Source organism: Schistosoma haematobium, chromosome 2 (genome assembly GCF_000699445.3).
Source record: "Schistosoma haematobium chromosome 2, whole genome shotgun sequence".
NCBI lineage: Eukaryota > Metazoa > Platyhelminthes > Trematoda > Strigeidida > Schistosomatidae > Schistosoma > Schistosoma haematobium.
Genome location: NC_067197.1, coordinates 17141883 through 17155744, shown reverse-complemented (window position 1 = coordinate 17155744; position 13862 = coordinate 17141883). Strand labels below are relative to the sequence as shown.

At 31.9% G+C, this 13862-nt stretch overlaps 1 protein-coding gene across 1 annotated transcript in view; it reads left to right on the top strand.

Moving 5' to 3' along the window:
* The first annotated feature begins 6462 nt into the window (after positions 1-6462).
* Positions 6463-13862, top strand: part of MS3_00006347 (uncharacterized protein) — a 39850-nt gene continuing 32450 nt past the window's right edge. Inside the window, exon 1 of the mRNA XM_012937538.2 lies at positions 6463-8415. Within this exon, the coding sequence (XP_012792992.2) occupies positions 8346-8415 (70 nt within the window). The 5' untranslated portion in view covers positions 6463-8345. The remainder of the gene's footprint in view (positions 8416-13862) is intronic.

Here is a 13862-nt window from a genome sequence, read left to right as displayed (position 1 = left end):
TTATTTATCTATACTAATACGATTTGTTGATTGGTAAAATGCACTTCTCATTATTATAACTTGTCATTCTGTTTGCTATATTCTCTCCCGTGCTGTTGTAGAGGCTCAAATAACGGATACCTCTATATGGTTATCATCTTATGTAGTTGTTGGATGGTTTTCACAAAGTCACTTAGTCTGTGACATTAACTTGCGAGTGTTGAAAGTAATAATGAGTGTATGCATCCTGTCCTGTTGTTTTACCTCATTGGTGTAAAACGTAGTTTTTAATAATACAGATTTTTAGGTTACTAGAATTTGATCAATGATGTCTCACAACCGTTACTCGTATATGTTGGGACCGTCAAATGAGTAGTCCTGAAATAAGACAAATGTTATTAGGTAAATATGGTCAATCAGACGACGAGCTAGCGGATTTCCACCAATTGAGACATTTATTTTGGATGCCCAATAATCGCTTGACTGGATGCGCGACATTTGATATTGTAGAAGTAGGATGGACAAAAGCTAGGACCGTATAGACCATGATGCGGTATTAGTTCATGAAATGATTGGTTGGTGGATTGAGCTACGTTATTAGGTTTAAATTACTTGGTTGGGATGGACGCAGTTGTTGAAACAAATGATTGGATACAATGTGTGACGTCTCAAAATCGGCTGCGATGACATGCATTTACATTTTGTCTTCCCTCAGAGTTCTGAAGCTATCTTATACTTCATTTCTGTTCCACGAATTCGTTCTTGAATCATTTTATATGTCAAATCTTTTCTAGTACTAGTATTGGTACGGAATTTACTGCTACTGAGATTTGTCCGAATAATTTCATCTTGTTGCGAAGATATGACGTAGTGATTTAAAAATTGTGCATGACTCACTGGTTGACTTGTTTTGTTGTTGAGCTATTTACAGAATTGAGTGCTGAAGAGTTCCGACTTTCTACCCTTATCTTAACCAATTTTTATGAACTTGCTAATAAGCGACTTAATATAAAGTCTTCACTTCCTTGTATCTGCTGATTATCCCTTATTATGAATAGAGACATCAACTGGAGATATTTTCATGTCAATATTTTCGCTTCGTTTTGGACACCGCTTTGTTAATCATACAAAATTGTAAACAACCTTCGAGTATCACAGCTAGCGCAATACTATTTCTAAGTAGGAATCCAGTTACGTTCTACAAAATCATTGAATTTTGCTTGAGATAGCTTTCTACATTAGAAAAAGTATATTTTGTGTTCAGCCACCTGTCAAATTGTACCCTCCATATATTTCATGAATAAATCCTGCGTGAAAGATCTCAGTAGCATGCAACGTTCATGGGACATTTTCTAATTTAGTAATGTGGTTAGTCATAATCCAACCTCATTTAATTCATAATATGGGGTGATCATTATTTAATTCTACTGTATTCTGACTCAGTACTTACCGAAGAATGACTCTATTCATTGTGAGGTTAGTGTACATAGTGGAGTTTCAAAGCTGGGGTAAGAATTATAGTCTTGTTATTTTCCATTTCTGTTGATGTCATTCCTAGATTGAAGCTATTTTCAAATTCGCTCTAGGTGTTACATTATTAGTACTAAAATAATTAGTATGTCGAAAAATGAATAAGTGAAAAAACAGTCAGTGTATCTTAATTCCATTTCATTTTGTAAATAACATGAGTGATAATATCACTTTCCTAAATTCCAACATCATTTATCAGTTCTCAACTATTTCGGTTTACTTTAGTACTCTTGTTCAGTATGAAATTAAGCAGTCACTTGAACTCTTCCTCGAATTCATTATATGATAATTCTTGGTTTATATAAATTCAATCAGGTCAGTCATAAGTAGTGTAGAACCGGGAACACTTGTGGATCTGTTCAAGTTGGTCTACTCACCGAGATAAAATTATTAAGACAGATAGCAGAGTAATAGAATCGTTAGTATTATTAAAGATCATAAAATCCCATTTGATGCAGAGAATATATTTGGAGCAGAAAGAAAGTATCCATGATAAGAAGAACGTATAAAAAATTTCTAGAACTCTATCTAAAATAAAGAGTGAATGTATCTATCATACTGAGACTAATTCTGAGCCATACCACTCAAATTCTCCAACCAAAGGTTACGATAATCAGCCCTATTTAAGCCTCAGATAACTGTTGAGGCCAGTTTCCCCCGTTCCGTACTGGTCAAAGTGATTCCTCTGTGGTTATTACAAGAGGATTTCTATCCTTTCTCATAAACTGGGACCATCAGCTAACCAAACAAATCAGATTGGTTTACGTTCAGTTTCCAAACTTTAGCTAATACCTCAGTTAGTCTAATTACTAAAACCTGGCCATCATTATTGAAGGTCCTCAAAATTCATTCTTCAAGTCCTGTTCTTACTCACTCTAGATTGGCTCTGAAATTTCCAACTTTGTTAAGAGTCATTGTGAAGGGCTTATTTCCATCTCCCATTCTGGTAGTCCTGGAATAGTAAATAACTGAAGATCTACAAAACATTTGAACTATTCTCCAATTAATCCAATCGTCTAAGATGAGTTTTCTTGCATCTATTAGATCAGTAGTCGCCACCGAAACTGACAAATATTTCCTAGCATTTGAGTTTGGCTAACTTGTAGATATCATTGTTTTTTTCACAGTCATTTGGATATCATGTCCTTCTACTTTGGTGTGAACATCACTTTTACGATTGATTGACTGTTTCTCTAGTTTCTCCAAAAATATACTCTTGAATTATTCGTCACTAGGCTGGACTTTAAGAGTTCTTCCTAATGTGGTTGTCGGAATGACCGTGTAACTCCTGCTGAGTTTCTCCAACGCATGCCTTTGACGATACAAATTTAAAAACCATTTAACTAACAGAAATCCTTAAGATATTATTTGGAACATAACTGATCAGTATACTCTTTAATAATAAGAGGAGGAAAGTTTGGTGGCATCATAATGCCTTAAATCAGTGTCCATCAATGAATACTAAACTAAGCGTAAATTTCTAATGACTGAAAGAAAGGTTCAGTGCAAAATGTATACAGGATTAGTACTAAATTTCTTGTCATTCACTTCAATGATCTCGTAAGGTTGTTCATTCATGAAATTCTTTGTTCACTTTTATCGCATATATATATTATACAGACAAAAATATCCTACTATTTAGTGAGTTACTATTTAAACAAACTTAATCATTGACGTATGAATAAAAGACATAGTTAAGCATATATCTTGGAAATTCAACAGTATTTTGAATAGGCCACATCAGACTTATTTTTACCAAGCAGCTACGTTTATACTACTTAAAAGTAGCTTGTCTTCAGAGCATAAAATTTCTGGAGTTTCTGTAATGAATCTACCAATTAATCTAAACAGACATGATGTGTGTAATAAAGTTAATTCGAGAACGTTTACTCTCAAAATTAAGCATTTGAGATCTTACAGTTCTGGCTAAAAGAATTTTTTAGGTCAAATAAAATCAGGGCATTATCACTGAGATGAAGAAATGAAATACATCGACAATAAATTAAACTGTGAACATGAATTTTTTTTAAAAAAGCCATTGCTTAGTTCTACCACACAAGTCTTGAAAACGTTTAATAAGTGAGCATTTTAAGAAATTAATATGACAATTTCCTTATCCTACTCGGTTTCGTTACAAATTAAAAATTTGTTTTTGATACTAATCAACTAACATTGTAATCATTATACCTTACTACAAAGACGTTGGAGATTCCAGTGACAAACTATAGATTATCTTTTGCATATATTTGAAACAAGAGCTAGGTAGAAAACTTTAATTAAAGATAAAGAACTATCCGCTTATTCTAATAGTTAATATTCTGATTCCTTTTAGTAAATATTTCTCACTAATATTTGTCGAATTTTTCTTCTTAAAAATAAATTTTATTCACAATAATCTCTTGATCATAATTTTCTTTTTCTTCATTTCCAAGTAAACGTTTTTCACTTAAATTTGTTTATATAATATGATATTGATGTCACTGTGAATGAAACCTCTTTCCCATAACACTATGGGACTTTTAGAACGTTATATTCATATTACTTTGAAGCCTTCGTTGACTATCGATAAGGTAATATAGATTTCTTTAAGCTTTTAAAGAAAGATTCCAAAGCTTATGGCTTTTTAATTTATTCGTGTGTGTAGCTATATGACATTTAAATAACATGGTTCAATATATATATATATATATATATATATATATTAGCTACGTTAATCAACTAACTACTTCAATTACTACGATAGTACAACTGTTCACGTGTACATATAAAGAGACATATTTAGATTGAAATCAAATCTATATAGGTAAGTTGTCTAATCTTGAGATTATAACATCAAAGTGTTTTTTAGTGTTCTTACATACATGTATGGGAAAGTAATGAATTAGGAAAAGAGATTAAAGCATTATATTATCCTAACAATTAAATGGCTAATTGAACTCAGTATCTAGGTTTATAAGACGATGGCAATTGAAGCGAATGATATGGGGTTTAAGTACTGGAGTGAACATCAACTCTGGGATGCAGATTCATCTGGCTGATGAGTCGCAAACGGAACAAAACGTGCGTCCTGTACTCCACTGCTAATTACATTATATGTATAAACTTCAGCATACACCTGGTATCTTTTAATATTGAATTGGGATCGATATGTCATAGATTTAAATTAATCCAGATACATGAATGTTGTCAGTCATTGTCGACAACCCAGTTAATTCTATACTAGGAGTTTATTTTCAATTTAGAATAACTCAAAATGCGAATAGCAGTTTTATAGTACTAATATAATTAGGTTAGGTATCTGTTAAGAAGGTCTCAAATTAATTTGCTTTTTTCCCTTTGCTAGTAAATTACAGTTCCAGTAAACAAGTGTATCCTCGATTACTTTTAATTCATCTTACTAAATTAGCTTTTGCTATCCTCTAATTAGTTATTTTCCCATCTCGTTTTATTATGTGTTGCCAAGGTTATTATAGTTACTATATAAACGAAACTGTTATATCACATTTTCGACTTCATGGAATAAAAAGCTTTGTTACCAAGATCTACCTTCTCTATCGTGACGTTTGGGTGATTAATAAAGTTATTGCATTGTTGTTACATTTTATAAAGGTGAAGAAAGAAAATGAAACTTTGTTTCCATTTCAATGGTACAGGATTATGACTTAACAGCACAATTTAAAAATTTAATTATAGGTAATTCTACATGTTCCTACTGGACTTCTAATTCATGCCAGTTTTCTTTTGTCAATATAACCATAGATTGTGCTTATGGCAAAGGTATGACATATACCAATTGCTTATTCCATATATACCAACCATATATATATATATATATATATATATATATATATATATATATATATATCACACGTATTAAACATGTATTTTATGTAGTAGGTAATGATCATTTTGAGTTTGTTCAATGATACATTCCTCAACAGTTTACATACTTCTCTCATGTTCATTAAATGTTTCTTCAAAAATCTCCTAGTTCATCGAATAAATTCATCACTGCTATTGGTTGATTTTATTTTTCATTTCATTTCAACATTTGCTGTACTATTTCAAAATTTGCAAACCATTAGTAAATTTTCTTTCTTTCTCAGATTTAATGAAATGCTTTAAATTTAATTTAAGTTTATTTGTTTAAAATGAGTAAAAATTAATTACTTTTGCCTATATCAAAATTAATCTAGTTGGTAGTAATTTATTTATTTATTTAAACACATAAACATAGGTACAAGAAGGTACCAAATAGATATTTGCCATATAAATCACGACTTGTGTGAAGGCTAGGATATTGCCCGGGTGCCCAAATCCAAAGCAGGTGGTTTTCTTAGGGGGCCAAACACGGAGCCTTTGACCTAAAGGTCTAATCCACAAAGCAGTAGAGCAACGTCATGAGATGCAGTTTCATGGTAGCCGGTGACCGATAATAGGTTCATACTCCGTTTCTTCCCTCAGGATACTGAAGCCCATTTACACCATTGGTTTGCAATCAGGGTTTTCTAACTCCCTTAGATGGATTCTCCGTGTTCATCGACCTGGTTAAAGCGCCGGACATTCGCTTTTTGTCCTTTCAATTCCGTAAATACCCCCGCCACGAGAAGGTAGTAAGTAGGACTTCCCTGGCAGTGGTTGTATGCATGTAGCCAATTGAGAGCATTTCGAGAGTGAGAGTTGACTCTCCCCACTCTCAGTCGTACCGAGGCATTCGGTAGTAAGAAAGATAGAGAGAGAGAAAACGATTTTCAAAACGGTTTAATGGTTCAATAATAGAAAGAAAATACTAAACAAAACAAAAAGTTCATCTATTCTACTTTTTTTCGAAAAACTGTTTTCTATTTTACTTAAACTTAGTTTACTACCCGAATCGTTTTCTCTCTCTCTCTATCCATATATATATATATATATATATATATATATATATATATATATATTCAGTCTTGTGGTCAGAAAGGTATACTTGAGTTTAGTTTATCCTTTACTGTGTTAGACAAAATTTACAACAAAAAAAGTACCTAGTAATCGGTTAAAACAGTTAAAACACGATACAGTTTTAACTCGCTTTAACAACTCTCCAAATACAGTAAATATCAATAATTGTCATCCAGATGATTGTTTTAAATTGAATGATAACCAAATAAAACAGTTAAAGAGGATTTAAATGCCATTATTCATAAGTACATTAATGTAATGGGGCACGTCGAAGGGGTTTACCCATTAAATCTCTAGAATTAATTGTTGTGTAAATAAGTAACTTGTTAAAATACACTATAAATGATCAGATAAAAAAATATAGCTGACCCGATTGTGTTTAAAAATTTCCAACCCATGTTGTCACCATCTGCTATATCAGATATTCAGCATTCAGGGAAGTTTAAATCTTGACAAATAAATTTTCTCTATCTTTATCTAGTATTCTACACCTAACAGTAATATTCAATTAGCTCTCCCATCGTACGTAAGTAGTACAAATATATGTATAGTAGTTTCGATTTATTAAAAGTTTATTCGGTCAGATAACTAATAGGTAAATCATTCAAATAATCGGAATGTGATATTATGTATATGAGATATCTAACAGTAACTAACCGTTCTCTATATAGTTTCATCCTGATATCTGGTAGTTTTTACCAATAGTTTGAGAACTATCAAGTTTCCCTGCTTAGCATGATCAAACGGCAAACACCTTTGTCAGTACTGCTTTATTAAGACGCTGGAATCTATGATCATTTTTATCTCAGTATAGTAGTTACGGTCGGGTATCTAGGATTGAATTTTACTGGATATCACAGACTCTCTTTAGCACCAGCACTCATTGGAGATCGCAGGCTTACTTTCGATTGTCTATTGTAGTAAATCAATATTCTAACAAAACTTTCAAAATAAGATCTAGTTAATAAATTGTGCAAAAATCTGTAAATTCCACTTTTACTATCACTAGTTTTCTTGGTCACTGTTTCTGGTCATATTCACAGACATTTATAATAAAATAGCATTCTTTTTTAAATATAGTGAAAATGACACACATGTAACTCTGTGTATTACCCTTTCCACACACTATTCTCAAAATTACTTTGTCATGTGAATATATTTATCTATAAATCAATCCTATTGGTGTTATGCATCAATGTGTAGTTTACTTGTCTGTATACGTGTTAATAACTATATGTGCATGAAGGCTGGTGCCTTATAAACACAAATTACTTCACGTGTACATAATCAATCTTATATATATATAGGTATAATCACCATACAACTCACACAATGTAACCTGCTCATCTACTGGTTGTTATTTTTAGATTTCAATTAAGAATAATTTCTGTCTAATAAAACATACCATAATTGGAACCACTTCATAAACAGTAAAGAACGAGGCATGGAAATATCTTGACACAGTCACCTTTCAAAGCAAAACAAAACAAAAAACGAATCGAGTATCTCTTTTTGCAAATGTTGAAACAAACAATTATATTTCATAAAATATTACCAATTGACTGGATTGATATCTTTGGCGGTAAATAAAATTTGAAGTTTACCAAGTTTAAACAAAATTCACAGTAGTAGTAGTAGTAGATCATTTTTTTCTTTTTCATAATACTCATGAAAAACAAACAGTAACTTAGTGATTAATTTTCTTTCTGATTACAGTTTTCACTTGAAGTAAATTTGTACTACTAATGATATATGAATAAATTCAACAGAAAATTATTAACTATAAAATGCATTCTACATTAATCATTTTCTATGAATAATACAAGTTTGCATTTCACAATGATGCAATTAGTTAAATGTATCCATATATCTATATACAGTAATACATCTAATATATAATGTTTATACCAACTTGGATATTATCTCTATTATTGTATTTATATGTTACAAGTGAATTATATTATAACGGTAAGTAAATCTTAGATGTTCTACTTTATTTATTTATTTAACAAAATATGCATAGCTTACTTACTTACGCCTGTTACTCCTCGTAGAGGAGCATAGGCCGCCCACTAGCACTCGCCATTCAACCATGTCCTGGGCAATCCTTTCCAGTTCTTTCCAGTTGCTATTCATCTTTTTCATATCTGCTTCTACTTCCCGACTTAATGTGTTCTTTGGCCTTGCACTTTTTTGCTTTTCTTCAGGATCCCAAGTTAGGGCTTCCCTTGTGATGCAGTTTGGTGATTTGTGTAAAATTACGTAAATTTGCACTGAGTAAGATATTAAGACCCATTTTCTTTTGCTTTAAAGATGAGAATGAATTTTCAGATGTGAATTGTAATCCTAAGTAATAACAACAATGAAAGTTCTGTAATAGCTATATTTTCATCCATTTTGTTTATCTTCAAAATAAAAAAAGTAACAATGAAACACACAATGGACTTGTGGTAGTGTCGGTAAACATACTACTTACTAACCAATATCAGTAACTAGCGAAATGTCTTAATTTGAACAAATCATTTTCATGAAGTGATTAACTAAATTTAAACTAAAATCTCAGTGTAAGAGGTTATGAATAATTTATTCCAGTTACTACTATAATCAGTGTATTAAAGTCAGTATTGTTCAAAATATACCAATGAACACTCGTCATATATCAATGATAAAGGATGAGTATGCTTTTTTAATAAGTAAAATTCATTTATTGTACAATTTTCACTTTTACAAGTTCAAGACACAGAAGTAAATCAACAGTTGAATCATACGAGATTCAGCTATTAGTCTTCTGGTTTATATCGAATCCCGCGTGCCTGATCGTGGATGCGCACTGCTGAGGAGACCCATACTAGGACGAAACAGCTATCCAGTGCTTCCATGTTTTCAATGGTGGTCTGACATTTATCGATTTATGATTTCAATTAAAACCCAATAATCTCCACATCCCTATAATAATAATTCATTTAAGTTCATTTGAGTAGTCAAATCATTTGTTCCACACGAAGGCATGACAACCTATACTTGATTACCCAGTTTCGTGAACTAATTCCGAAACATATGCAAAGATTTTACCAAACTGTATTCTGTTCTCAGTAATAAAAAAACCAGGATTCTAAAATTACAAATGGTAACAAATGCATAATTATTTCTGTAAATTTTCTGATAGACAATCCTTTCTACTCACCTTTATTAGTATTAATCTGTAAGAATTCATTTACTTAAAACAGTCCTTTAAATATTGCAACGTTTATTACTAGTTTTGTTGCAAGGTTAATAAGTATTCAAAATTATTGATCTGCAGAAAATCTGAGGTATAGGTGTTTCGCTACCTGACACTCTTCAACAGGGTTTAATCATTGTAATAACCTGTACTAAATAAAAACCGAAGGTCAAAATAAATTCAGAACTAAACGATTCATAATAACTCTCCTTGGACAAATAGTCTCAGGCGATTTAAAATTGAGTTACATAGAGTCATGATCGGATATGTTACGGATGTTGAAGAATTCCTGCAAGATTGGGATGTTTACACTAACTATTGACTTAGTATCAACTGATGTCGAATTTAATTAATGTTGGACGAATTCTAATGTTTGCCAGACTACAGATATGTCTTGCTGATGAGCCGAACTAGCACGAAGCCTAACTGAGGTATTCTTACCAACTGCTTCCAACTACCTGAGAACAAATCAAGGCACCATAATATTCACTGACTTATCCTTATAGCTTCGTTAGGAATTGATTATCAGGAATCGACTAACTCCAAGGCACCGAACAAAAGCAACAATAAGCACTGCTTGGCAGTCAATCAGTATACAAACAGCCATCAAAGTCTACATTATAATAATTGTACATTGTATTAGTTATAACTTATGACCTGAATCGAACCGCTTCACAAAATAGTCGCCGATATTTTTTGAGGGAGACTCAACCCTACTGATTACTGTTTAAGAGCGATTAGTCAAAATAATCTATTCTAATTATATGAAAAGAAACATGAACTGACTAATATTTGGTTGTGTCGTAAGCTTCCTTTCAAGTAAATTGTTAACCGATAAATATTATGCTGAGATTCATTTCATTTATTTTGGATAATTTTGTTCGGATTAATTGAGTAATTATGAAGTTAAATGCTAAATTAACTGGAGCTTTCCTATTTAAATCTAGTTACATTGGATGTTCTTTGTTTATTGAATATTTTGAGAACTGCGGGGATATACACTTTGTGGTCATAATCCATTAAGAATTTAACGATCTCATATGTTAATGCTGCTTCCTTTCTGGAATACGTATTGTAAGAACATATTCAGAAAACTACATAGAGGTTATTTTTAAATGCTTGCTTTCCCACGTAAAGCTAGTTGCGAAACACAGCTGGAAGTGATTATAGTAGAAGATGTGTTTCCTTTTCATAAATAGTTTTTCAATATAGAAATATGCATAAACCCCAAATACAATTTTCGATGTCACATTTCACGTCTTCTCTCTATTATTATGGTCTTTTTGTGTCATTTCAAACAACCGCTTTAATCCCATTGATAAATTATGTCAAACTCTTTATACCAACTTCTAATTATTGCAACTGTAGGCCATTTTCAAGTGATAAAAAAACCTTGTAATACAAGGATTTATTGTCAGTTTTCGAAATCTTGTTTATTTTTTAATTTGTTCAATTTGGCAAACGAAATCTAGTTTTTGAAAATTTTCATTTTAGTATTTAACTATTGACATTTTTAAGGCGCAAATTGGCTGAAGCCACTTTTAAAAGTACTTATGCTTCATATGGTCGATGACTAGTCAACTGATAATCGTAATTACCTCGGTTACAAAAATAATGATAACAATACTGAAGATAATACTGATAATACCAATAATTAGTTTATCTGAAGTTACGTGCCTTGTAACTATCTTGTTTGCTTTAATATCTCACCTTTTATTTAAAATCTAAGTCATGTTAGTTTATATTGATTCAGAAGTGTCCAGTGACCTTTATTTACTTATCATTACATAAGTTTATTAACTTCTGGATAAATATGAAACAGCTTTACTACATTTACTGGCATGGATTTTCCAACTGTCTTTATACTAAGTGACTAAAATAAAATTCAAAGTAAATATTCTCAAATGATGTATATTTTATTTCATTTTCAAGTTGAGAATCAAAGGAGTGCGCTGACATTATTATTTATGTGGAAGTTGTAAAAATCACTGAATGTTGTAGTCTATATGATGAATGTGATTCAATAGAACAATGAGAAGACGGAGTTGATCTCATTGTTCTATCGAAATTTATAAAAGGGACTAATTGCTTTGAATGTGATTCAGTCAAACAACCACGAGACTGTTCATTAGTATGTAGTCACAACCCCATGAAAGGCTAAACTCAGGAACTTTGAATCTCCTACCAAGTGCTTAACTTTCAGATAACAGAGTTGGTACCCAGTGTTTTACCGGCAAGCTCTATACATCTATTTCTCCAGGCTATCCATCTATTCATCGGCTGTTTAGTAAAAAACAGATCCGTGAGGTAAACGAAAAATATATAATTTAGTTGTATAGGTGATGCGAATCAGTTCAATTCATAGACAATTTATTCAGAGAACGATGACAACTGAAGTACTATTGGAAACCATAAGTATTAATCAGCTGTTTTATCCAAGTTTTGAACTCTTCAATGGTGAGCACGTCTTTCCTCACCAAAGATTGAACTCAAGTACTTTAGGTGTTACTATTAAGTCTCTGAGTCGAAATCCATGATTCCAGAACTATTTTTAAGACCAATATTCTATAGAGACATCTACTCTGATAATAAACATTTGCTCATTGATAGCTACCTTGAAAAACAATTTCAAGAATCTTATTGCAAAGCCATGAGTAACGTAACCCAAATAGATTATATATAATAAAACGATCACTCAACATAATGAGTAGAATGAAGCTAAAATTGTGAACCATTAAATGGTAACTAACTGGTATAAAGTTCAAGCTTCGGTTGAATGGCCTAATGGTCTATGACATGATTCTTAGTGAGGTTGTAGGTACATCCTGCTATAAGCTCATATTCTAGAACAACACACCCATCTGACACTAACTAATTTCTTTGGTTGAAGTCAATCTGTATGATAAACTATCCAATTTCATACTAGACAATCTCTCAACTGCCATAAAGGTTATTAAAACTATCAGTCAATCTCCCGCACTAGTGACTGACTTCAAAATGCATTTTCTGCAGTTCTAGTGCGAAGCCGTGACCAGTGGAGTTCAACCAGGTCTGTTGTGAGATATCAGCTCACTGAAGACAATGGTTGACGGTGGCTCAATTTCGTGGATTGGTTGAAGTTAGACATTAACACCATTGGATGCCGGTCGGCTCAGTGGTCTAATGGTTAAGCGTTCACAGGTGAGACCGATACGGCCTGGATTCGAATCTCGCGGATCGGAATCGTGAATGCTCACTGCCGAAGAGTCCCACAGTAGGACGAAACGGTTGTCCAGTGCTTCCAGGTTTTCGATGGTGGTCTAGCTTCGGCTGACTCATAATCTCAACTATATATATTTAGCGCCTAAACAATGAGTTGACTATGCGAAATCAATAATAGCTGAAATATAGTAAATATTGTGTTTTTTCTTTAGAAAAAAAAAAGAAAACAAACCATCTCTTGTAGAGAATGTGTTTGTGTTCATTTTCAATTGGTCGTATGTAAATAATGTCAGTTTTTATTGAATAATGAAATATGAAGTTAGCTGGTAGTTTTTTTTTAAACAAACATCATTCCAAAGAAATCATTGCACTCATTTTAACAGAATATTGTTAAAATGAGTTTTATGTGCTTTATTTAATCAAACAAAATTACTGTTAATTCTTTGTGTGAATAGAGTAGATGTTTTTTTTTCTAGAATTCAAAACGTATTTAATTGAACATTATAAAGTTTATAATCAATGAAAGTGAAATAATTTCAGTAGTAATTTTGGATTATGGCCAAAGTTGTGTTTTCTTTTTTCCAAAATAAATAAATAAATAAACAAATAAACAAAGATGGTGTTTGATTTTGTTTGTTTTATCAAATGATAATTAATTCTTGTTTTCACTGATTTTAAATTTTATAATAATGTACTAATTAATTAATTTGACTGACCTTATATTATAGTTTATCACATTAACAGTTATCTGTCATGTACATATATGTGAGTGTATGTATGTGTGTGTGAGTATGAACTATTCATGGTTAAAATAGGCCTCAAATTCAAAATCACTATCATATATATAATCTCAATATATAGTGTCCGCAATGTAGAGTCACCTAGACTGATGGCCACATTGCAACATGATCGATAGCATTCGATCTGCACTAATAAGGACTAGAAACGCATGACATTGATCGCCATCCAGTGATCAATCAGTTGTGATATATAT